This window comes from Erpetoichthys calabaricus, chromosome 2 (assembly GCF_900747795.2).
Source record: "Erpetoichthys calabaricus chromosome 2, fErpCal1.3, whole genome shotgun sequence".
NCBI lineage: Eukaryota > Metazoa > Chordata > Cladistia > Polypteriformes > Polypteridae > Erpetoichthys > Erpetoichthys calabaricus.
The window spans coordinates 168,725,732-168,748,557 of record NC_041395.2 but is presented as its reverse complement, the minus strand read 5'-3'; the positions used below and the strand labels follow the sequence as shown (position 1 = coordinate 168,748,557).

At 40.0% G+C, this 22,826-nt stretch overlaps 2 protein-coding genes across 2 annotated transcripts in view; one reads left to right on the top strand and one right to left on the bottom strand.

The window, feature by feature from the left end:
• The window catches only part of LOC114669500 (F-box only protein 44-like), a 560,525-nt gene that overhangs the window by 321,563 nt on the left and 216,136 nt on the right, over positions 1-22,826 (bottom strand). The gene's annotated exons all lie outside the window — the stretch shown is intronic.
• Positions 11,297-21,460, top strand: rpp21 (ribonuclease P 21 subunit). The gene is made up of 5 exons (XM_028825730.2): positions 11,297-11,426; positions 14,331-14,431; positions 16,047-16,129; positions 19,092-19,229; positions 20,859-21,460. The coding sequence occupies exons 1-5, from the start codon at positions 11,370-11,372 to the stop codon at positions 20,906-20,908; spliced, it is 429 nt and encodes a 142-aa protein (XP_028681563.1). The 5' UTR covers positions 11,297-11,369; the 3' UTR covers positions 20,909-21,460.

Sequence of the window (22,826 nt, the reverse complement as noted above, 5' to 3'; positions counted from 1 at the left end):
CATGAAACATCTTGAGAGTTAATTAGGCATAAATCTATGACATGCCAGCTATCACTACTATTGCCCAATAGAACAGTAGTATGCTCTAAGGTGTAAATGGTGCTCTCTACATATAGCTATCAAATTTAAAGAAACACATTTTCTAACTAAATATGAATCTAATGCATATATTCATGGTTTTTACTTATATCAATAGAATTAGCACATTTCACTCAAGACGCTATATAAACAAAATGTATTATTCTTTTGCTCACAACTACTCTAATTCATTTCAAGTTTATTATCTAGATTTAGTACCATTTATCAGTATATCTCAGGTTTACTTAGTTTCTGATGTCTTATGGGGTAGAATAAATCCTATGCTTTGAGATTTCAGGTTCCTAAGAAAAATGGAGGTTGGGACATGTTGCAGAGAGTGTGCGTGGTTTTTTTTCTTTTAAATACTGTTGTGCAGCCTTTTGTTGCGTCCCAAATCTATTTCTCTTGTAACTTACAAAATGTGCATGAAAGATAAGTGGTGGTTATATTTGTCATGCTATCCTCGGTTTTGCATCCTATGCTTTTTTTTTGGCACAGTAGGACTAAATTATCTTGTATAGTGGTGCTACAGTTGAATTCAGATTAGATTATCCAATACAAACTTCCCCCTCATAGTTGAGAATGCTTAGTTCTTTGGTAAATGCAATGTCAGCTGAACAATAGACCATTAGCTTGGAAAAAGAAAACACATGTCTGTAGTGCTATGTTCATGTGCTGTTGGACTGTTCAGAGCTCTTTGTTGTGATTCACCTTCCCACTTTAGTTTATTCACATAGGCTTTCCAGTCTGACTATTCAAAAAAATGAGCGGTCGCTGTTAAAAGATAAGCAGTACTTTTTATGGGAATAAAAAGCAAAATATATTAAATGTGTAACATTTTGCTCAATTCACAGTTCACTTGGCTTTGTTTTGTCTGAATTGTCCAACGTGTATTTCTGATTTGATAGAACATTCATGTGAAATATCTGACTTGAAAACACTTAATTTGCCATTTGTCCAAGAGCAACATTTAACATGAGATGCTGTCTGCTATCTGGTGGAGCACAGCCCATTTAATGGGCGTTTTCATGGACAGCCTAGAGTGGCATCTATCTGAATCAACTTTATTTGAAATTACATAATGTGCAGGATTTTAACTTGATACCTTTGAAGCTGCTTGTAACATAACACAACATCACACACAAATAACAAATTAGCACACATTAAAAACCATTGTTTATTTTGCAATTTTGAAGGAAATGTGAAAGTGTATGTGTGTGTGTATATATATATATATATATATATATATATATATATATATATATATATATATATATATATATATATAGAGAGAGAGAGAGAGAGTATATACTGGTACTGTATGCACACAATCACAACTTCATACAATATGTGAAACAACACATTAGTAAGCAAGAATGACAGGCTAAATTACTGGCTTGTGAAAGCTTTGGCTCTGGGAAAGAAACTGTTTAGGTGTTTTTAGTTTTAATTAACCTAAAGCATTTACCAGATGGGACTTTTTGGAAAAAGTTATGACATGGATGAAATAAGTCTTTGGTGATCCTTTTTGACATGATTAGTGACACTAGATGCATACAGGTCTGTAACAGATGGAAGAGCACAGCCAGTTATTTTCTCAGCAGACCTCACACACATTTATTTTTGTAGTGGACTGTTACTAAAACAAACCAGAAAATAATGGAGAATGTCATCACACTTTCAATTATGTTGTGGTAAAATTGTACTAGAATGGATTGGGAAGTATTTAACTTCTTTAGTTGATGTAAAAGCATACATCCACTGCTGTGCCTTCTTAGTAATGGAAGTTGTGTTAAATGGCCCATTTGAAAGTGTTTGCGATAGTTGTGCCCAAATATTTGAAGGATTCCATCGTATTGACTGTAGAGTCGTTAAGTTAATAATAATAAAATAATTCATTACATTTATATAGTGCTTTTCTCAGTACTCAAAGCACTATCCACACAGGGAGGAACCGGGAAGCGAACCCACAATCTTCCACAGTCTCCTTACTGCAAAGCAGCAGCATTCTTGTAGGAGAGGTTGTAACTACCGTTTGTTAAAGTCAGTTACTATTTCCACTGTCTTGGTGGTATTGAGCACCAGGTTATTTGCAAGACACAAGACGCAACACCTCTTTATTCTGTTTCATTGCCATTAGTATTAAGTCCTACAATGGTGGTGATACCAGCAAACTTAATCATTTTTATTGAAGGGCCAGTGGACCTAAAGTCATTGATGTACTGGGAATACACAGCCTTGGAGGCACATCTGCTGATACAGTCTGGAGGTGGGATCCCCTCTGAACACATTTTTCCTGTTTGTCACGAAAAATTGTATGTTCTTTTACAGATGGAAACATTCAGTTCAGTTTGTAGATGTTTAGTTAGTAACAGTTCTGAGAACTCATTGTCATATTCATGAAACTGGTTTGAGATGACTTTTGCTTTGTGACATGGTGCATTATCATGATGGAAGTAACCATTTGAGGATGGGTAAATTGTGGCCATGCAGGGATGTACATGATCAGCAACAATGCTCAAATAGATTGTAGCATTCAAGCAATGATTGCTTGAGATAATAGACTCAAAATGTGCCAAAAAATCATTACTCACATCATTACACAACCACCACCAGCCTAGACTGTAGACATGTAGCAGGATGAGTGCATGGACTCAAGCTGTTGACACCAAAATCTGACCCTACCATCTGTGTGCCTCAGCAGAAATGAGATTTATTAGAGCAGGCTCCATTTTTCCAGTTTTAGTGTGTTTGTGCCCACTGTAGCCTCGGCTCTCTGTTCTTGACATAGGGGAGTGGAACCCAACATGGTCTTCTGCTTTTGTAGCCCATCCATTTCAAGGTTTGATGTGCTGCACATTCTGTTGTGCTTTTCTGTTCCCTCCAGTTGTACAAAGTGGCTATCTGAATTACCATAGCCATTCTTCTCTGAACTGTCTCATTAAGAAGTGCTGCCGCTCATTGGATGCTTTTGTTTTTCACACCATTCTGAGTAAGCTCTAGACTGTTGTTCATGAAAATCCCAAGACATCTGCACTTAATCATATTGTTTCCCTATTTTGGTGTTTGATGTAAACTATAAATGAAAGTTCTGACCTGTATTAGCTTGATCTTATCCATTGTGCTGCTGCCACACGATTGGCCAATTAAGTATGGATAAGCAGGTGTACAGTTGTCCCTAATAAGCTTCTCTGTGGGCATATGTTTCTGTTGAAAAAATGTTGCAGTGAAGGCTGTTGGGGAAAGGTGTTTCCTGTAGTTGGTGGCCTCAAAGTCACAGCAGCTTCCACCTATCCAGTAGTATCATGCAAAAGTTAGAATCATCTCTGGATACACACAACATCCATCCATCCATTTTCCAACCCACTGAATCCAAACACAGGGTCACGGGGGTCTGCTGGAGCCAATCCCAGCCAACACAGGGCACAAGGCAGGGAACCAATCCCGGGCAGGGTGCCAACCCACCGCAGGACACACACAAACACACACCAAGCACACACTAGGGCCAATTTTAGAATCACCAATCCACCTAACCTGCATGTCTTTGGACCGTGGGAGGAAACCCACGCAGACACGGGGAGAACATGCAAACTCCACGCAGGGTGGACCCGGGAAGCGAACCCGGGTCTCCTAACTGCGAGGCAGCAGCGCTACCACTGCGCCACCGTGCCGCCCTACACACAACATTAATTCTCAAAACATGAGAAGAAATAACATTTAGCCACATTAACAAAAGGCAGGGAAAGCAGACCATACATAAGCATGCCATGTAATTTAGGAAAGATGTTAACTAGTGGTTTAATTTTTTTTCTTTTTTGTGGATACATAGAAAGTTTTAATCAACATCTACCCATATAGTACAGTTGTTAGGGACTTGGCAGTACCCCATATTTTAATATGGGACAGTGTGTCAGGTTTTCTTTATGGATATTTAGGTGTGTATATGCTTTAAGGATTAGGAAGGATAGTAGTTTTTTATATTCCATGTCCCATAACCTATGGAGAGCACTCAAAGCAAGTTAGTCTGTTCACAAGCCAAGTGGCTCTTGTCTGAGTGAACAGTAACTAAATTATTTGATGGTAATAATTGAAATAGATGGTTACCTGGACGAGTATGGTCTTTGATTATATTGTCTGCTCATTTCCATGCCCAAGATGTATGTAGTTCCCCTATAGAGTTGACTTTCAGATCTGTGATTCTTTCTGCTGTCCAAATGACACTCTGCAGTTTATGTTTTAAATAAGCAGATGCATAGCTGGATCATATTATTGAGCTGGAAATTAGAATGCTTCTCATGACTATACAACTGGACTCGCACCAAATTGGACAAGTTAAACTTTTTAAGTTGGAGAAAAAATTCTGCACTCTTGATCTTTTATGAGAAGTTATATTTTCATCCCGGCTCAAGAGTGTGAGTAATGGTGAAACCAAGAAATTTAAATGATTCGGGCCTTTGGATGGTGACAGGAGAGTGTTCTCTAAACTCCAAAACCAATTCCACCTTTTTTAGCATATTCAAGTACAGAGTGCAGAAGACACACCAACTGGTCAGCTGATCCTTCTCCATCCAATATGACATGTCATGTCTGTCTGTTACCATGCCAGTCAAGGTGGTGTCATCAGAAACTCACAGCTTTAATGACAGTGCCGTTGTTTGTGTAGAGGGAGAAAAGCATAGCAGACCCTGTGTTGAGGGTGAAGAAACTTGCCCAGCTTCATTTTCTGACGTATGTTTCTTAGAAAGTCAGAATTCCACATACATAGGGCATAGATCAAGTTCAGAGTGAGGAGTCAAAGAGAAGCTCTTATGCAAAAATCCACAAATAAGAGACAGGCACAAGTACTTGGAGATTGTAAATGCTGCAAGATGTGGTGGATCTTTTACTGATCTGTTTGCAGGACAAGCAAACTGCAGAGTCAAGAAGTGAAACTGTAATAGACTTGTGATGCTCTCATTAACCCTGAGGTCTGTGCCACTGGTTTGTAAACATAAACAGAGGATTGATTTGTATTTTGAACCCTGGGATTACTGTGGACACTTTGAAACAGTCAGGTACTCTTACATTCAGCCAAAGACTAAAGTAAAACAGAGACTGTTTTATTGACTGATAAACCTGCCTTGCACTCTCCACCTTGCATTTTTTAACTAGCACTGCATTTTTATCACTCTTTAATTAATATTGTTTTTATCAGTATGCTGCTGCTGGAGCATGTGAATCTATCTATCTATCTATCTATCTATCTATCTATCTATCTATCTATCTATCTATCTATCTATCTATCTATCTATCTATCTATCTGTCTGTCTGTCTGTCTGTCTGTCTGTCTGTCTGTCTGTCTGTCTGTGTTGAATATTCCTGTCAGCAACTGTTGTAAAATGTGTTTTGTGGAATAAAGGACAAAGGTTGGGAGACCTGTGCTCTCTGTTTAAATATTAATAATAAATAAAAAATTCAGCCACTGCCATTAGTAAATATAAAGCCCTCTTAATGTAGCATGTCACATCAGCTCTCTCATTGTCTGGCTTGTTTCAGTACTGGTCTAAATCAAAAGACCTGACTCTTGTTGGGCAGCTCTTTATATATCCCTCGGCCTGGTAGGGGTAAGGATCAGGAGGATTATGGGGCATGGTCAGACCTCCTCTGACTGTGGTCCTTCAGAGCGGTGGAAGGAAAGACAAAGTTATTAGTGACAGCATCCCCTCTCTTCCTGCAGCAGTATCACTTACCTTATCGTAGCCATCAAGCTGCCACCTATGCATACTTTTGTGACAGTCTGTATACTCTAGTTAACCAGAAAGGGTTTCTCCACTTCTATGTCATCTTATAGACTCTTCCGCAGCTTTATTTGTCCACTTACACACAGTTTGTATTTTTAGTTTTGCTGATTTTAATTTTTGTATGTAAGAAGGGACAAGAATATCATGGCCTAGTCTGAGTTGCTAAGGGGTTCCATGACATAGAGTGGCAGAGTTCTTGGATGTGCTGTAACCGTGATTTAGAGTCTTCTCCTCACTGGCTTCTTGTATTTGGGAAGTACAGATATCAACATGGAATAAATAAAATACCCAGCATAGTAACTATGGAGTCCAGGTATTTGTTTTCATCAGCCAAAACCAGATCTATTAAAACATGCATTATAATAGTTTGAGGGTGAGCATAAACTCCAATCAGAAAAAGTCTGAATTAGCATAAAGCCACCCTAATTTGGGGTGTTCATAAGAAATGTAATGATTTACTTCATGGGGTAGAAGAGCAAAATCAACATTAATAATTGCATCAAATATTTGAAATACTGAAGTGTGCTCTTCAGTTTAAACATTTAAAATTAAAATTTTCTCAGTTGTAAAGGAAGTTGGTCATTTTTGCTCTCTGACTGAGGTTCATAGAGGGCTAGATCTTTAGTAAAAGATCAAAAATGTAAAATAACACCATATTTCTAATCACTGACTTTGAAATAGTTTAAAATGATACCCTTACATGCTTATGTTCGAAATGTGTCCTTTTTAAACTTTTTGGATTGGATCACCAGTAAACAATCAGATATCAATAGTGATCAGTAACCTTGAAATGACAAAAAACAACATTCCATGTGTCTATATTACTGATCCACATTATTTTGAATTTTTGTGAAAAGGTGTAACTTTGTATTACATTATGAGGGTGAGTCCAGGGGTCAGTTGATGTGGCATGTAACACTTCCAAGTCCTTCTAAACATTTTGGCTGGAGACACCTATTTGTGTTTAAGGATGTAATTTTATGCACACAATATGGTCCAAAAATGTCCTTAAAAGTTTTTTGTGGTTTAGAGGGCTAAAAATAGGAAGGGAAAAGCATAAATAGACATCAAGACGAATCAAAAGGTATATCACATATTGGGGTTTTCTCATACCAGCGAGACAGGAGGTGTGAGGCAAAGAAATAAATGAAGTGATTACAAAGAGTTTATAAGTAAATATTATTAACACAATAATATGCAAACCCCCTTGGCAGATCGAATGGATTGCAGTCAGACAGCTTTTGGCATGAGAATTCTGGTTGAGCCAAAACAGAATTTTCCATTAAGTGTAAAGATTTCTCTAACATAAAGATTAAGATATCCATCCATCCATCCTCTTCCGCTAATCCGAGGTCGGGTTGCGGGGGCAGCAGCTTGAGCAGAGATGCCCAGACTTCCTTCTCCCCGGCCACTTCTTCTAGCTCTTCCGGGAGAATCCCGAGGCGTTCCCAGGCCAGCCGGGAGACATAGTCCCTCCAGCGTGTCCTGGGTCTTCCCCGGGGCTTCCTCCCGGTTGGACGTGCCCGGAACACCTCACCAGGGAGGCGTCCAGGAGGCATCCTGATCAGATGCCCGAGCCACCTCATCTGACTCCTCTCGATGCGGAGGAGCAGCGGCTCTACTCTGAGCCCCTCCCGGATGACTGAGCTTCTCACCCTATCTTTAAGGGAGAACCCAGACACCCTGCGGAGGAAACTCATTTCAGCCGCTTGTATTCGCGATCTCGTTCTTTCGGTCACTACCCATATCTCATGACCATAGGTGAGGGTAGGAACATAGATCGACCGGTAAATTGAGAGCTTTGCCTTACAGCTCAGCTCTTTTTTCACCACGACAGACCGATGCAGAGCCCGCATCACTGCAGATGCCGCACCGATCCACCTATCGATCTCACGCTCCATTCTTCCCTCACTCGTGAACAAGTCCCCGAGATACTTGAACTCCTCCACTTGAGGCAGGATCTCGCTCCCAACCCTGAGAGGGCAATCCACCCTTTTCCGGCTGAGGACAATGGTCTCGGATTTGGAGGTGCTGATTCCCATCCCAGCCGCTTCACACTCAGCTGCGAACCGATCCAGAGAGAGCTGAAGATCACGGCCTGATGAAGCAAACAGGACAACATCATCTGCAAAAGCAGTGACCCAATCCTGAGTCCACCAAACTGGACCCCCTCAACACCCTGGCTGCGCCTAGAAATTCTGTCCATAAAAGTTATGAACAGAATCAATGACAAAGGGCAGCCCTGGCGGAGTCCAACTCTCACTGGAAACGGGTTCGACTTACTGCTGGCAATGCGGACCAAGCTCTGACACCGGTTGTACAGGGACCGAACAGCCCTTATCAGGGGGTCCGGTACCCCATACTCCCGGAGCACCCCCCACAGGATTCCCTGAGGGACACGGTCGAACGCCTTTTCCAAGTCCACAAAACACATGTAGACTGGTTGGGCGAACTCCCATGCACCCTCCAGGACTCTGCTAAGGGTGTAGAGCTGGTCCACTGTTCCACGAGCAGGACAAAAACCACACTGTTCCTCCTGAATCCGAGATTCGACTATCCGACGGACCCTCCTCTCCAGAACCCCCGAATAGACTTTTCCAGGGAGGCTGAGGAGTGTGATCCCTCTGTAGTTGGAACACACCCTCCGGTCCCCCTTCTTAAAGAGGGGGACCACCACCCCGGTCTGCCAATCCAGAGGCACTGTCCCTGAAGTCCATGCGATGTTGTAGAGATGTGTCAACCAAGACAGCCCTACAACATCCAGAGCCTTGAGGAACTCCGGGCGTATCTCATCCACCCCCGGGGCCCTGTCACCAAGGAGTTTTTTGACCACCTCGGTGACCTCAGTCCCAGAGATGGGGGAGCCCACCTACGAGTCCCCAGGCTCTGCTTCCTCATTGGAAGGCATGTTATTGGGATTGAGGAGGTCTTCGAAGTACTCCCCCCCACCGACCCACAACGTCCCAAGTTGAGGTCAGCAGTGCACCATCCCTACCATATACAGTGTTGACACTGCACTGCTTCCCCCTCCTGAGACGCCGGATGGTGGACCAGAATCTCCTCGAAGCCGTCCGAAAGTCATTCTCCATGGCCTCCCCAAACTCCCCCCATGCCCGAGTTTTTGCCTCAGCAACCACCGAAGCTGCATTCCGCTTGGCCTGCCGGTACCTATTAGCTGCCTCCAGAGTCCCACAGGACAACAGGGACCGGTAGGACTCCTTCTTCAGCTTGACAGCATCCCTCACCGGCGGTGTCCACCAACGGGTTCGGGGATTGCCGCCACGACAGGCACCGACCACCTTACGGCCACAGCTCCGGTCAGCCGCCTCAACAATAGAGGCACGGAACATGGCCCATTCGGACTCAATGTCCCCCACCTCCCTCGGGACGTGGTCGAAGTTCTGCCGGAGGTGGGAGTTGAAGCTACTTCTGACAGGGGGCTCTGCCAGACGTTCCCAGCAGACCCTCACAACACGTTTGGGCCTACCAGGCCTGACCGGCATCCTCCCCCACCATCGAAGCCAACTCACCACCAGGTGGTGATCATTTGATAGCTCTGCCCCTCTCTTCACCCGAGTGTCCAAGACATGTGGCCACAAGTCCGACGACACAACCACAAAGTCGATCATCGAACTGAGGCCTAGGGTGTCCTGGTGCCAAGTGCACATATGAACACCCCTATGCTTGAACATGGTGTTTGTTATGGACAATCCATGACGAGCACAGAAGTCAGATAGATAGATAGATACTTTATTAATCCCAATGGGAAATTCACATTCTTCAGCAGCAGCATACTGATACAATAAATAATATTAAATTAAAGAATGATAATAATACAGGTGAAAAAAAAACAGACAATAACTATGTATAATGTTAAATATTAACGTTTACCCCCCCCTGGTGGAATTAAAGAGTCGCATAGTTTGGGGGAGGAACGATCTCCTCAATCTGTCTGTGGAGCAGGACAGTGACAGCAGTCTGTCGCTGAAGCTGCTCTTCTGTCTGGAGATGACATTATTTAGTGGATGCAGTGGATTCTCCATAATTGATAGTTATTATTGATAGTTATAATTGATAATTAACAAAACACCACTCGGGTTCAGATCGGGGGGGCCATTCCTCCCAATCACGCCGTTCCAGGTCTCACTGTCATTGCCCACGTGAGCATTGAAGTCTCCCAGCAGAACGAGGGAGTCCCCAGAAGGTATGCCCTCTAGCATCCCCTCCAGGGACTCCAAAAAGGGTGGGTACTCCGAACTGCTGTTCGGTGCATACGCACAAACAACAGTTAGGACCCGTCCCCCCACCCGAAGGCGGAGGGAGGTTACCCTCTCATCTACTGGGGTAAACCCCAATATACAAGCTCCAAGTCAGGGGGCAATAAGTATGCCCACACCTGCTTGCCGCCTCTCACCGGGGGCAACTCCAGAGTGGTACAGAGTCCAGCCCCTCTCAAGGAGATTGTTTTCAGAGTCCAAGCTGTGCGTCGAGGTGAGCCCGACTATATCTAGCCGGAACCTCTCAACCTCGCGCCCAAGCTCAGGCTCCTTCCCCTTCAGAGAGGTGACATTCCACGTCCCAAGAGCCAGCTTCTGTAGCCGAGGATCGGACCGCCAAGGTCCCCGCCTTCGGCCACCACCCAACTCACACTGCACCCGACCTCCTTGGCCCCTCCCATAGGTGGTGAGTCCATGGGAAGGGGGACCCACGTTGCCTCTTCGGGCTGTGCCCGGCCGAGCTCCATGGGTGCAGGCCCGGCCACCAGGCGCTGGCCATCGAGCCCCACTTCTAGGCCTGGCTCCAGAGGGGGGCCCCGGTGACCCGCGTCCGGGCGAGAGAAAACGCCGTCCAAATTTTTTTTTGTCATAGGAGGTCTGTTGAACCGCACTTTGTCTCATCCCTCACCTAGGACCAGTTTGCCTTGGGTGACCCTATCAGGGGCATAAAGCCCTGGACAACAGAGCTCCTAGGATCATTGGGACACGCAAACCCCTCCACCACGGTAAGGTGTCGGTTCGAGAAGGGGACATACAAAACCTAAGTGATAAAAGTACATTGCTTGATCGAATATCTTCAGCAGCAATAACTTGTGGAATCGTATTAGCCCGACAAAATTCACAGAATTTCACAGAAATACATTTTGTTGCAAGCATGTTAAGATACAATTGGCCCACTGAGATTTAACCCTCCGAAATGCTAGTTAAACACGGTGGTTCATTTCATTACATGAAGCAGATGTGGCAAGTTTGTGTCGAATGTGATTTAATTTGAATAATTCTAGTAAATAATAAATTGTTCGAATTATTTTATTATTACGGGGAAAGTCACGCCTTGAGTAATTTTGTCTGACCAAGTCTTCACTAAACCACACTTTCGCTCCTGATTGGATACCCGAGAAAAATGATTGATAGTTACTCCACCCCCTTTCTCGTGTCGTCACGCCAGTAGGAAGACACAAACTCAGTCTGTGCTGGGTACGGCTGCTGGCTGTGGCGCTTGTGGAAGATAAGTATGGCTACTAATGTTAAGGATAAAGACGCGTATCTAAGGCTCAACTTTCTTTACCAGGTGGGTGCATGACGTGCCGTCTTTTTGGCTGTAAGACTGGGGCATTCCTGATCTCGCGAGGAAAATACGACTTTGCGCCGTCTTCAAGAAACGTGGAGAGCAGTTGCCATTAGTTTTGACGGTGTATGTAACATAAAATGCAGAAAAAACCCTTGGGGAAACTGTAGTGTTTACTATAATTGAAATAGAAGGTGGCGGAGATTATCTCTAGTATAATTAGGAGCGCCGAGCTCTTCACGTTTGAAGGCTTACGGCGCTGCCGCTTGCCCTCGATACGAGGCACATTGTATTCGCTGACATTTCAGTTCATGTTTTCGGTCAGTAGGGAGGGATGTCTTTTGAAAGGGCTAAATACATTTTCGCGTTTGAAAACTTTTTAACAAATCAAATTTTTCATGTGTTATCACTGAAATTGCAACGCTAGCAGAGATATTTAAATTGTTCATATCGGCGTTACATTAACAAAAACAAACCAAATACGAAAAATGATTGAAGAAACACGAAAGCTGTTGATTGCGCACCTATGTCCGGTGTCCTTGATGTTTTGGATGTACTCGCCTGCAGATTGTTTTGGGTAGACTGTTTCTGCATGAGACGTAAGGCCCATGGGTCTAGGAGTCCACAGTGCCGGCAGTTTAAAGTGCGCTGTGTGTTTAAGCAAAAAACGAGTTGTATTTTTGACTACAATTTTCATTAATATACTCAAAACCATTAGTACGACAGTTATGTCTTCTCACCCAAATTGATGTTTATCTTCACTCCCGCAGCATGGGGACGGGATTTAGAACTTCTACATTACCAGCGTGAAAAGAGTCACATCCTGCTGTTGTTAATTCAAGTATTTGTAGACCGTACTGTGTATCCATCATTTTTCATTAATTGTGGTAATTTTGTAGTAGCTTTTCTTGTAACTGTGTGGCATGTCCCATTATTGACACTGTGTGACTGTGACCATGAGCTAGTCACTTCACCCGCCCCAGCTCCAATCGGGGATGGATGGGATGGGATGGGATGGGGGTTGAGACAAAAGAAACGTAACCAATTGTATCGGAGTTATTGCAAGTTGGCATAAAGGCGACAACCAAATATAGAGATAAAAGAACTCAACTTTCTTTACACTAATGACCCATTGAACTTTTCTGGTTTTGCTCAAAAGTGAAAAATTTCCAGTCATTTAATATTTAATATTTCCAAATGTTTAATACTGTCGACCTCCAAAATATAGTACTGTTTACTCCATTTCGGCATGTATTAATATTGTGTTGAATGGCAGTTGCTGGTTGTTTTAGACATTTAAGACAGCTTCTCAGGTTTTATCTTAATTAATTTTTGCCAACATATGTATTTTTGTGCATCTCTAAAAGCGATATCTGTAAGTACTGCAGTAAGACTTGCACTTGCATAGTAAAAGGCATTTCAAATTTGCTTGTATTTGCGGATAATTTTATCCATCCTCTTACTGATCCTACCCACCAATTTCCTTCCTTACTATTCCTACAGGTGTTCTTGTTACAGTACTACATATTTTTTCAGTTAAATATTTTTTTCTTTTATCCATTTTCAGGCTGAGCTAACCTTGGCAACATCACGCACAAGGCAAAATGAACACTGCATTGTAGATAACTCACACACAGCCACTGGGCCTGTTGTGAGCCTTTAGACAACCTAAATTTCACGCCTTTTAGACTGCGGAATAAATCCAGAATGGAATAAAAATTGAGGAATAAAACTGAAACAAAAAAAAAGTTATACAAACATGGGGAGAATGTGCAATTGAAGAGCTCAGTTCCAAAATCAGCTAAGTACAAAAGATAAATTTTGGAGATAAATAGGAAAATCTGGGTCTGTAAGCAGATTTTGAAACTAAATCCCTACAACTATAGCGCTACACTGTTGCAATTAGCAGGTTTTGAAGCTCAAACATATTTTTGGCGCATGAAAAGTCACAATTACGTGTTCACTAAATTTTACCAAAAGGTGTAATTAGCAGATTTTGGAACTCACATCTTCAATTTCACTGAGCATTCCATGGTCAGGATTGAACCCCTGCAGTCTGGAGCTGTATAAAAGCGGTATTGCCACTATTTAACTGTACTTCCTTATTTCCTCTCTTATGCAATAATCCATCTATTTTTAAAATCGACTCATTTTAGTTCAGTAATGTAGGAGAGGATGCCACTGTATACTCTGACACAAATAGAGGGCCAATACTGAATTTCCAGTCATCCTAACCCAGTATGTGAACTGGAATTCCTGGAGTAAAAACAAGTGGACATGAGTAGACTGCAAGCTCTACACAGACACTTTATCATACTGGGATTTGAAGTGTACTTAGAGCCACGAGTCTCTTTGCAATGGTACACGGTCAGCATAATCCATAATGTTTGGGGGATGCAATTATCATTTTTGGTGATTTGCTTGTAAAGCCGGACTGTTATAAACAATGTGTAAAGCATATCTTCTGTGGTATTTTCATACTATAGATGTTGCAAGTGCTTCATTCTGCTGGTTGGTAAAGTTGTCAGTAGTGCAACAAAACTGGCAGAGGAAAAAAAACCCAACACTAATAAGGAACTCTTTATATTTAGTTGGAAGATTTGGAACTGACTTTTGAGGTGCAATTTAATAGCTTTAATGGTTAGTACTGTACAATAAAATTAACACCCTAAACATATTTTTACTTGTGTGTATACTCATGTTTGACATTTATTCATTTCATAATTATAAAAGTTTAATCAGCATTGCTAAATTTGCCAGTAAAAAATATGCATTCCGGGGAGCATTCAAGTTTTCTGCATTTGTGCTCACGATCTGATAATCTGGAGAAGTTGTGTCCCTAAATGGTTTGACACCTGAAGCATTTTAAATTTTTCATTCTTACCCAGTCATGTATGCATTTCACAGGCAGCTCACTGTGTCCTGGCTACAAATCCTGAGAATGTAGAGCTAGCACGTTTCTACTGTCACACAGAAAAGAACATTTCTAAGCGCCTTGTCCTGAGACAGTAAGTGAAACTCTCCTATAAAGTACTTTTGGTTTGCATGTAAGTAAATACAGTACCTTGCAATATACTATTTGTTTGCATGATAACAGGGATTGCTGATAATCACATAAATGCATTTTACATAATAAAGTTACCACTTATGATCTGTAAACCTAAAATTTATAACGCAATTACAGATGCAGTAATGTTTTACTTAGATACTGAGAGTAAACTCCCGTAAAGTTGCAGTGTATCTTTTGTTTCTAATTTCTTGATGTTGGCAAAACTGAAAATGTTGCTTTTCTTTCTGTTATAAACACAAAGTCCATGCTAGTTACAAAATGTAGTAATCCCTCGCTATATCGCGCTTCGACTTTCGCGGCTTCACTCTATCGCGGATTTTATATGTAAGTATATTTAAATATATATCGCAGATTTTTTGCTGGTTCGCGGATTTCTGTGGACAATGGGTCTTTTAATTTCTGGTACATGCTTCCTCAGTTGGTTTGCCCAGTTGATTTCAGACAAGGGACGCTATTGGTAGATGGCTGAGAAGCTACCCAATCAGAGCATGTATTACGTATTAAATAAAACTCCTCAAATATATTGTGAGCACAGGGGCTGTTCGCACCCCTAGAAGATACGGCCACTCCTCAAAAAACACTGAAAGATTACCTTCACATTGCTCTCTTCCTTGCTGGGCTTAAATGTTGCTGTTTTGTCAAGCGATATGCTTCCTGCATGGTGCTTCGCATACTTAAAAGCTCGAACTGCACGTATTGATTTTTAATTATTTGTTTTTCTCTGTCTCTCTCTCTCTCACTCTCTCTGACATTCTGTGCTCCTGACTGAGGGGGTGTGAGCAGGGGGGGCTGTTCGCACCACTAGACGATAAGGAAAAAAATGCTGAAAGGCTACCTTTATATTGCTCCCTTCCTAGCAGCTGCGTTGTCCGGCGGTGCTTCGCATACTTAAAAGCCAAACAGCCCTATTGATTTCTGATTGTTTGCTTTTTTCTCTCTATCTCTTTGACATTATCTGCTCCTGACACGCACTCCTTTGAAGAGGAAGATATGTTTGCATTCTTTTAATTGTGAGACAGAACTGTCATCTCTGTCTTGTTATGGAGCACAGTTTAAACTTTTGAAAAAGAGACAAATGTTTGTTTGCAGTGTTTGAATAAAGTTCCTGTCTCTCTACACCTCCTGTGTTTCTGTGCAAATCTGTGACCCAAGCATGACAATATAAAAATAACCATATAAACATATGGTTTCTACTTCGCAGATTTTCACCTTTCGCGGGGGGGTCTGGAACGCAACCCCCGCGATAGAGGAGGGATTACTGTAGATGATGTCCAAAAAAAAAATGCAAGCGTGGCATTTAATTAATGTTCAGGAGAAATAATTTATTTTTACTACCCAATCCTTGTTGATCATGATATGAAACATTTTCTCATGTTACCTGTTTTAAACCTGAAAAAAAATAGTGTAGTCCGAAAGGACTGTAGCTGTTTTCCTTAAGTTTGTTTTAGCCTTAAACGATGTAAAGAAATGTAAATTGCCATGTAATAAATCTGGAGAGGTTTAGTCAGTATTAAGGAGTTCTTTAAAAGCAAGGTGTCTTTACTGGGTTTCAGGGATCCCTCTGTGAAAAGAACCATTTGTAAGAAATGCTGCTCTCTGCTGGTTCCTGGTGTGACTGCAACAGTGCGACAGAGAAGTAAGTTTATATTGTTTCACCTGTAGCTTTTGAAGGTGCTTCAAGTGGTTCAAATTATACACTCACCGGCCACTTTATTAAATATACTTTGCTAGTACTGGTTTGGATCCCCTTATGCCTTCAGAACTCCCATAATTCTTTGTGGCATAGGTTCAACAAGGTGCTGGAAACATTCCTCATGGATTTGGGTACATATTGACATGATAGCATCGCACAGTTGCTGCAGATTTGTCGGCTGCACACCCATGATGCAAATCTCCCATTCCACTGCATCCCCAAGGGGCTCTATTGGATTGAAATACAGTGATTGTGGAGTCCTTTTGAGTACAGTGAACTCATTGTCATGTTCAAGAAACCAGTTTGAGATGATTTGAGCTTTGTGACATGGTGAGTCATCCTTCTGGAAGTAGCCATCAGAAGATGGGTACACTATGGTCATAAAGGGATGGACATGGTCAGCAACAATACTCAGGCTGTGACATTTAGATGATGCTCAATTGGTACTAAGGGTCCCAAAGTTTGGCAAGAAAATATAGCCCACGCCATTACACCACCACCACCTGCCTGAATCGTTGATATAAACCTAGAGATGGTTTTGTGTGAAAATCCCAGTAGATCACCAGTTTCTGAAATACTCAGACCAGCCCATCTGGCACCAACAACTGTGGCACATTCAAAGTCACTTAAATCACCTTTCTTCACCATTCTGATGTGCAGTTTGAACTTCATCAGGTCGTCTTGACAATGTCTACATTCTGAAATGCATTGAGTGGCTACCATGTGATTGTCGGATTAGATATTTGTGTTAAAAAGCAGTTAAACAGGTGTACTAAATAAAGTAGCCGGTGGGTGTATATGCATAGATGATAAAATGTAGGTTGTCTTGCAAAAGCATGTAAATTGTCTAAAAAATTCCTGGTATTGCTAGAATACAGATGTCTACACAATTTGTTCAAATCTGTATTATTACATACACTTGATAATTTCTTTAAGAGAAAATTAAGTATTTTTTGAGAACTGAAATATGCTGTGTGCAAAAGACTGGTAGATTGGTATTGACGTTATGAACCAATAAAAGGTTATAACAATAGTAATTGCCTTACCATTACCTTTTGCCTGCCTGACACTGATGTCAGTGTTAAATTTTCTGGGTAAAACCAGGAAACTACTTTCACTCTGATAAAACTGCACAGAGTATGAAATGGATAGAGACCTCTGTCAGTATGTTTGAATATCCCCTTATACACTTGTTGACTCAGTAATCAGGAAAAGGAAGGTTTATTATAGTGCCCAGGCACCATCTACATAGGTCATGTCAATAAATACATTTTGTGACAACAATCACACTTGAAAACCTATAAAATTTGGTGGATGATGGTGAAGTAAAAGTACATCAGAATACTGTATACAGTACATAGCTCTGCATACAATTGTCTTGTGTGGACAAGAAAAAAAAAACTATTCAAAAGGAATCCTCTTAAGGATCTGTCAATCCTTTGGGAAGAAAGCAGATGAATAATTTTAAAGAAATGCCATCCCTGCAGTGAAGTAGAGGGGTGGCATCATAATGCTGCAGAGATAGGAGGGCAGATTTTTAAATTTTGTTTATTTTAATTAAAAGCAAATAGCAATCCATACAATTGGATCAAACTTAACCAAACCAAAATTAATCCTCCCACCCAAACAAAAGAGCAACGAGCCAGTCAACAAAGCAAATCTTTGAAGCAGCAAAGAAGGAATAGTATCCTTTTCCCCAATACAGCAGCTTATTCTAAAATGTTACTGATTAGATCCTGCCAAATGTTAAAAATGTTTTGAACAGATTTCTTTGAGAATAAGGAGAAAATGAATGCTGCATAGTACTAGAAAGCACTGCTGGAAACCTGACACTTAAGGTAGCTTTGATTTTTTTTTTTTTTTTTCAGCAGGACAACGATCCCAAACCCATAACAAGACTTGAGCCAATGTCTTCCAAACACACAAACTTCATGTTTTCTGAGTATATTTATACAATTGTGATTGTCGGACTAACATCTGATTTAAAAAAAAAAAAAAAAAAAAAAAAAATTCTTTCATCACACATGCATACTTAAATGCAGTTTATGACAGATGTTCCAAAAACAATCTAATTAAAAATATGGCTTTTAATCTGAGTAGATGTGCATTTATCAGTAGAACTTGATTAAAAAGTGATTAAGTGTATATCTGTAGTAGATAATAAATGAGATTATCTACAGTATATAGTAAACAGAATTGTGTGTTTTTGTAACTTACCCTTTTGCACTACAGGGATATAACACACATTCTCAGAACATTGGAACTTGTCCTTGCTGAGGCATTACCAATAAAAACTTGCTGCATATTTAATGGAAACTTGTAAAGACAATACAGACCCGTTCCCCATTTACAAGAAACAAACAAAATTACTCATCAAAATAATTTTTTGTCCTGTTTGAGTAAAAAAAAAATCAACAAAAAAAACCTTTAAAGGTATGATACAAATACAATGTCTGGCAGATGCCTTACTAAAGCACCCAATAATGGAGTGAGAAAACGGTATAAAAATAAAGGACTTCAAATGTTAGTGGGGCCTTACTCTTTAGTCGTCATGCGCTAATGTTTCTGTAGATTTAACTTTGCTTAACCCTTTCTGCTGACTTTTAGTGAGCTGTTACAATGCAAGCTGAGCAGAAGGCACGCTGACTTACTAGGCTCTGACTTGCCAGAAACAGGTTTAAATAGGTTTTACCTGCATGTTTTAAACTTCTCAGTGACATTGTTTTAGTTTAGAGTGATTTTTTTTTTTTTTTTTTAAAAAGCTCAGTGTATGTTCAGTTTGTAAATTCTATAAGCACACTTTTATATGAATCTGTCCTCCTTAAAATCCAAATGAAATGTGTAACCTAAAAATGTTTTGTTTCATTTTGTTGGTATTATTTATTGTATTTTATTTACCCTATAGAGTGTAGACAACGGCAGCGAAAAACTGTGGTGCGGTGCCTTTCCTGTGGGAAAACGAAGCAATTCCTCAATAATCCCAGTTATGTCCTATGGGGGGATCGACCCGAGTCCCAGCCACAGTATCCGCAGAGTCAATCAAGTAAGTGCTGAAATATTGGAAAAGAGGTCTGCAGCTTGCTGCCTCTGACTTTTGGTACTCTCTTTGAAAAGTAAATAAATAAATTTTATTACAGAAACTGTCTTACAAAGTCTAGAACTTTATAACTTATGATTTTATGGAAAAAACAAAAAATAACATGCGGAATCTGAAACCACTCAATAACATGTACAACCTGAGTTACTTCTGGTATTGGATTTAAAGTGCTCTTTTCACTTTCATTCATTTTACAAAGAAGTTGTCCTTTTTTCTGCTATTTGTAATCATTAACTGTTTATTTCTGGAACATGTAAAGTGACTCTTCAACCAAATTTTAAGGTGTGTAGCTACCTTCATAAAATTTATTCACTTAGCCAAAATAGATACTAAAGGCAATTTTAAAAGATCCAAAATGCTCACACATTGAATGCAGTATTACTTGCTCAGAACTAGTAAGTGAATTGATGGTGATGTAGTTTGCAGGTTTGTGCCTAGATGACTCTGTTTGATGGTCTACTGAATTTATTTCCTCCTGGGCAAAACAACATTTCACATACAAGAAAGGTTTTTTTTTTTTTTTTAAAAAAAAAAAAAAAAAAAAGCCAGATTAATGTGATTTCATCCGTTTTATTGGTTTAGAATAGAGCTGTACTAGATAAAACTTCCTTGGTGGTATGTAAAACCAACAGTGTATTGTAGGATGGAGCCATACGAGCACCAAAGGATTCCTAAGCATTGTGCTTTTACATGTTTTGGAAGGCTGAACTCCATAGATAGTTGACACAGACAGTAGGTATCTTCCCTGGATGTCTCGTACACACTTTGTAGACATGGCTGGCTGGTAAATCTTGGAACATGGCATCAATATAGGGTTGATAATTGTCCTGTCTCTAAATGGCATCTAACTGGCTTCACATGAAAATGTTTGATGGGTCACGTGCATTGTCCATCGTGTGATAATCCTGTAATATTTTTCTACAACTTCTACTGTATATGTGCTTAATTTTGTTTAGCTGCATATGATACTTGCAGGGAGTGATAATATAGGTTATGGAACGGCCTGTTGCGCAAGGCAATGGCCTTACAGTATTGGCAATCATGTGGAACATTCGCATCATAATTGAAAGGTGTGAAACCCTTTTTGCAACCAATATTGTTCCCAAAACAAAGCTGTAAGGCCAAAATCTACCTGGCCCCATGAGTACCTCATCAGACTCCCTTAACTGCTTTTATAAGTGGTGTGTTGTTGTTTCAGTACTATCACTCCACCCTGTCAGAATTTAATCTTTTTATGGTAAGCTCATGGATTTTAGCATAAAAAAGATGCAAAACTAGTTTTATGGAAACTGTACCACAGTCTGTTCAACTGTTTTGATCACTTTGTGCAACTGAAGAACATACTTTTTTAATTTAGCATTAATATTCTATGAATTCACAGTAACCACTTAATATTATTTGTTCTGTTGTATGCCTGCAAAGAAAAACCATAGAGAGGTGGCTGCCCATTTAATTTATTTTCTGAATTGTTTTTATGTTGACACTTAACAGGTGTTGACTTTTTAACTTCATCACTTTTAAGTGTTGGCATCCTGTCAGTTTTCTAATTTAAAATGTTTTTTTCTGTCCCTTCAGAACAAGTGGCCACCCAGAAACCACCAGTAAATTCCAAAACTGCCCGCTGAAGATAAATAGCTTTATGGCTGAATCTTTTTTAATGCAAGACTCTGAACATGACACAATCAAATTTTTTGTGTGTTTGTTAGATTGCTTCTCACCATGTTTATTTTATAATTTGGTCACAACTGAAAAAGATGATCCTGACTAAATAAGCAGTGCCCATCCATTGTAATTTTAGATTTCAAAACAAAATAGAATTTTATCACAATATGTTATCAAATGTTTATTTTTCTTATAACACTGCTGTGAATTGTGTAGCAGAACATGGTAGACTTCCATCAATATTTGAGTCATTTTTTTTTTAGATGTTCTTAAAGTGCTTATGTGAATATATAACCATTAACTCTGTGACATGGGTAATAAAAATAGTTTATTCTCCTATCAGGCTACCTGTGCGGAGGACTAGTATTGCCAAAGGAGGATATTTAGCCATCATTCTGCTGTATTTTATCCTGATCTGTCGGTATACAAATGCTGTTTCAACTGAAGATGAAATCTGTTTTCACTCCTGTATTCTTTTTTTATTTTACAGGAAATTAAAGTAAGTTGGTCTATTAGATATGGTTTATCATCTTTTAAAAAGTGATAAGTACTAAATATTACACTGATTTTAGATTACAGTTCTAGCTTATACAAAAAAATTTTATATTTTTCAAGTATTGTACTGAAACAACCACAGAAACAAAATGTGCACTGAAAATGGCTGTTAATGGAAGTATCAGGAAAAATGTATAATACTTCATTACTTTTACAGAAAATTTTTCAGAAATTACAAATAAAATGATAGTGAAACAATATTTCAAAATACATAATTTAAACCAAAAGAGAAATATGGCTTTATATATTTTTGACCTTGTGCTTATACATCCTACACTTTTTAATAATGATTATAGTACCTGAAAAAGGCATAATAATGGCATTAAAAGCCACCATTATACCGGCAATTGATCCCTCTGCAGGTACTGTCTTTGCTGAGGGATCACCAAGTGTCACTTCCCCTAAACAGTAGCTGTACTTTCTGAGATGGCACGGCTAAGACATGTACTTGGCACATTGAGAATTACTAGCAGCAAGTACAACCTCTCTTCAGTAAAGTGAACAACTGCCAGTCTAGCTTCTTATGTGTGAAAGAGGTTAGTGTGCATGCTGCAGGTTATATTTGATGATATGCGTTACCTTTGCTAATGGTTTGCTAAAAGTGCCACCTCTCCCACCCAGGAGCTTTATTACCTGAGACTGCATTGCTGTGATGCATACTTAGGATTCTGGGACCTGAAGCCAATTGCAGATCAGGCTGCTTACTTCTAAGTGACATTATTGTGCGTGCTGTAGATTATATTCAGGGATATGTACATGAAGGCACAAAATGGAGGCAAAGTCCTTCGCATGCAGTACAATTCAAAACTAGTTTTCTTAGTTGGTAATTAAAAAATGGAAGTTGCTAGTTGAAAATTAGTTGAAATTATGTTGGGTAAAAAAGATGAGGATTTTATGCATGTCTGTGAAATTTCTGTAACTCAAGACTCACTTTAGAAAGTTTGAGTTTTGAAATTTAGCTTTTTCATGATAAAACTATTCTTGATCTGTTTACATTAAATTTCACATTAATTAAAGTACCAAGTATAAAGCAATACTCTTGATTAGAAAATAATGTACTGTCTCTGACGTGGGGTTTAATGTCCATACTTCAGTATCCAAGTGCATCCCATTATAGCTGAAAGTTGTTAACAGCTCCATATGTAGAATACTCCAGAATATTTCTCCAGCTCCTTATCTAATTCTGAGCCTATCCTAGCAGCAAAGAAAAAACAACTCTAGATGGGATTTTTGAGGTACATTATGTGATGTCAGGTGTTTGTTCTTTTCCAGTGTTAATTAACGTAGCACTGATCACTGCACACACTAAAAAAACCTTTCCATTGG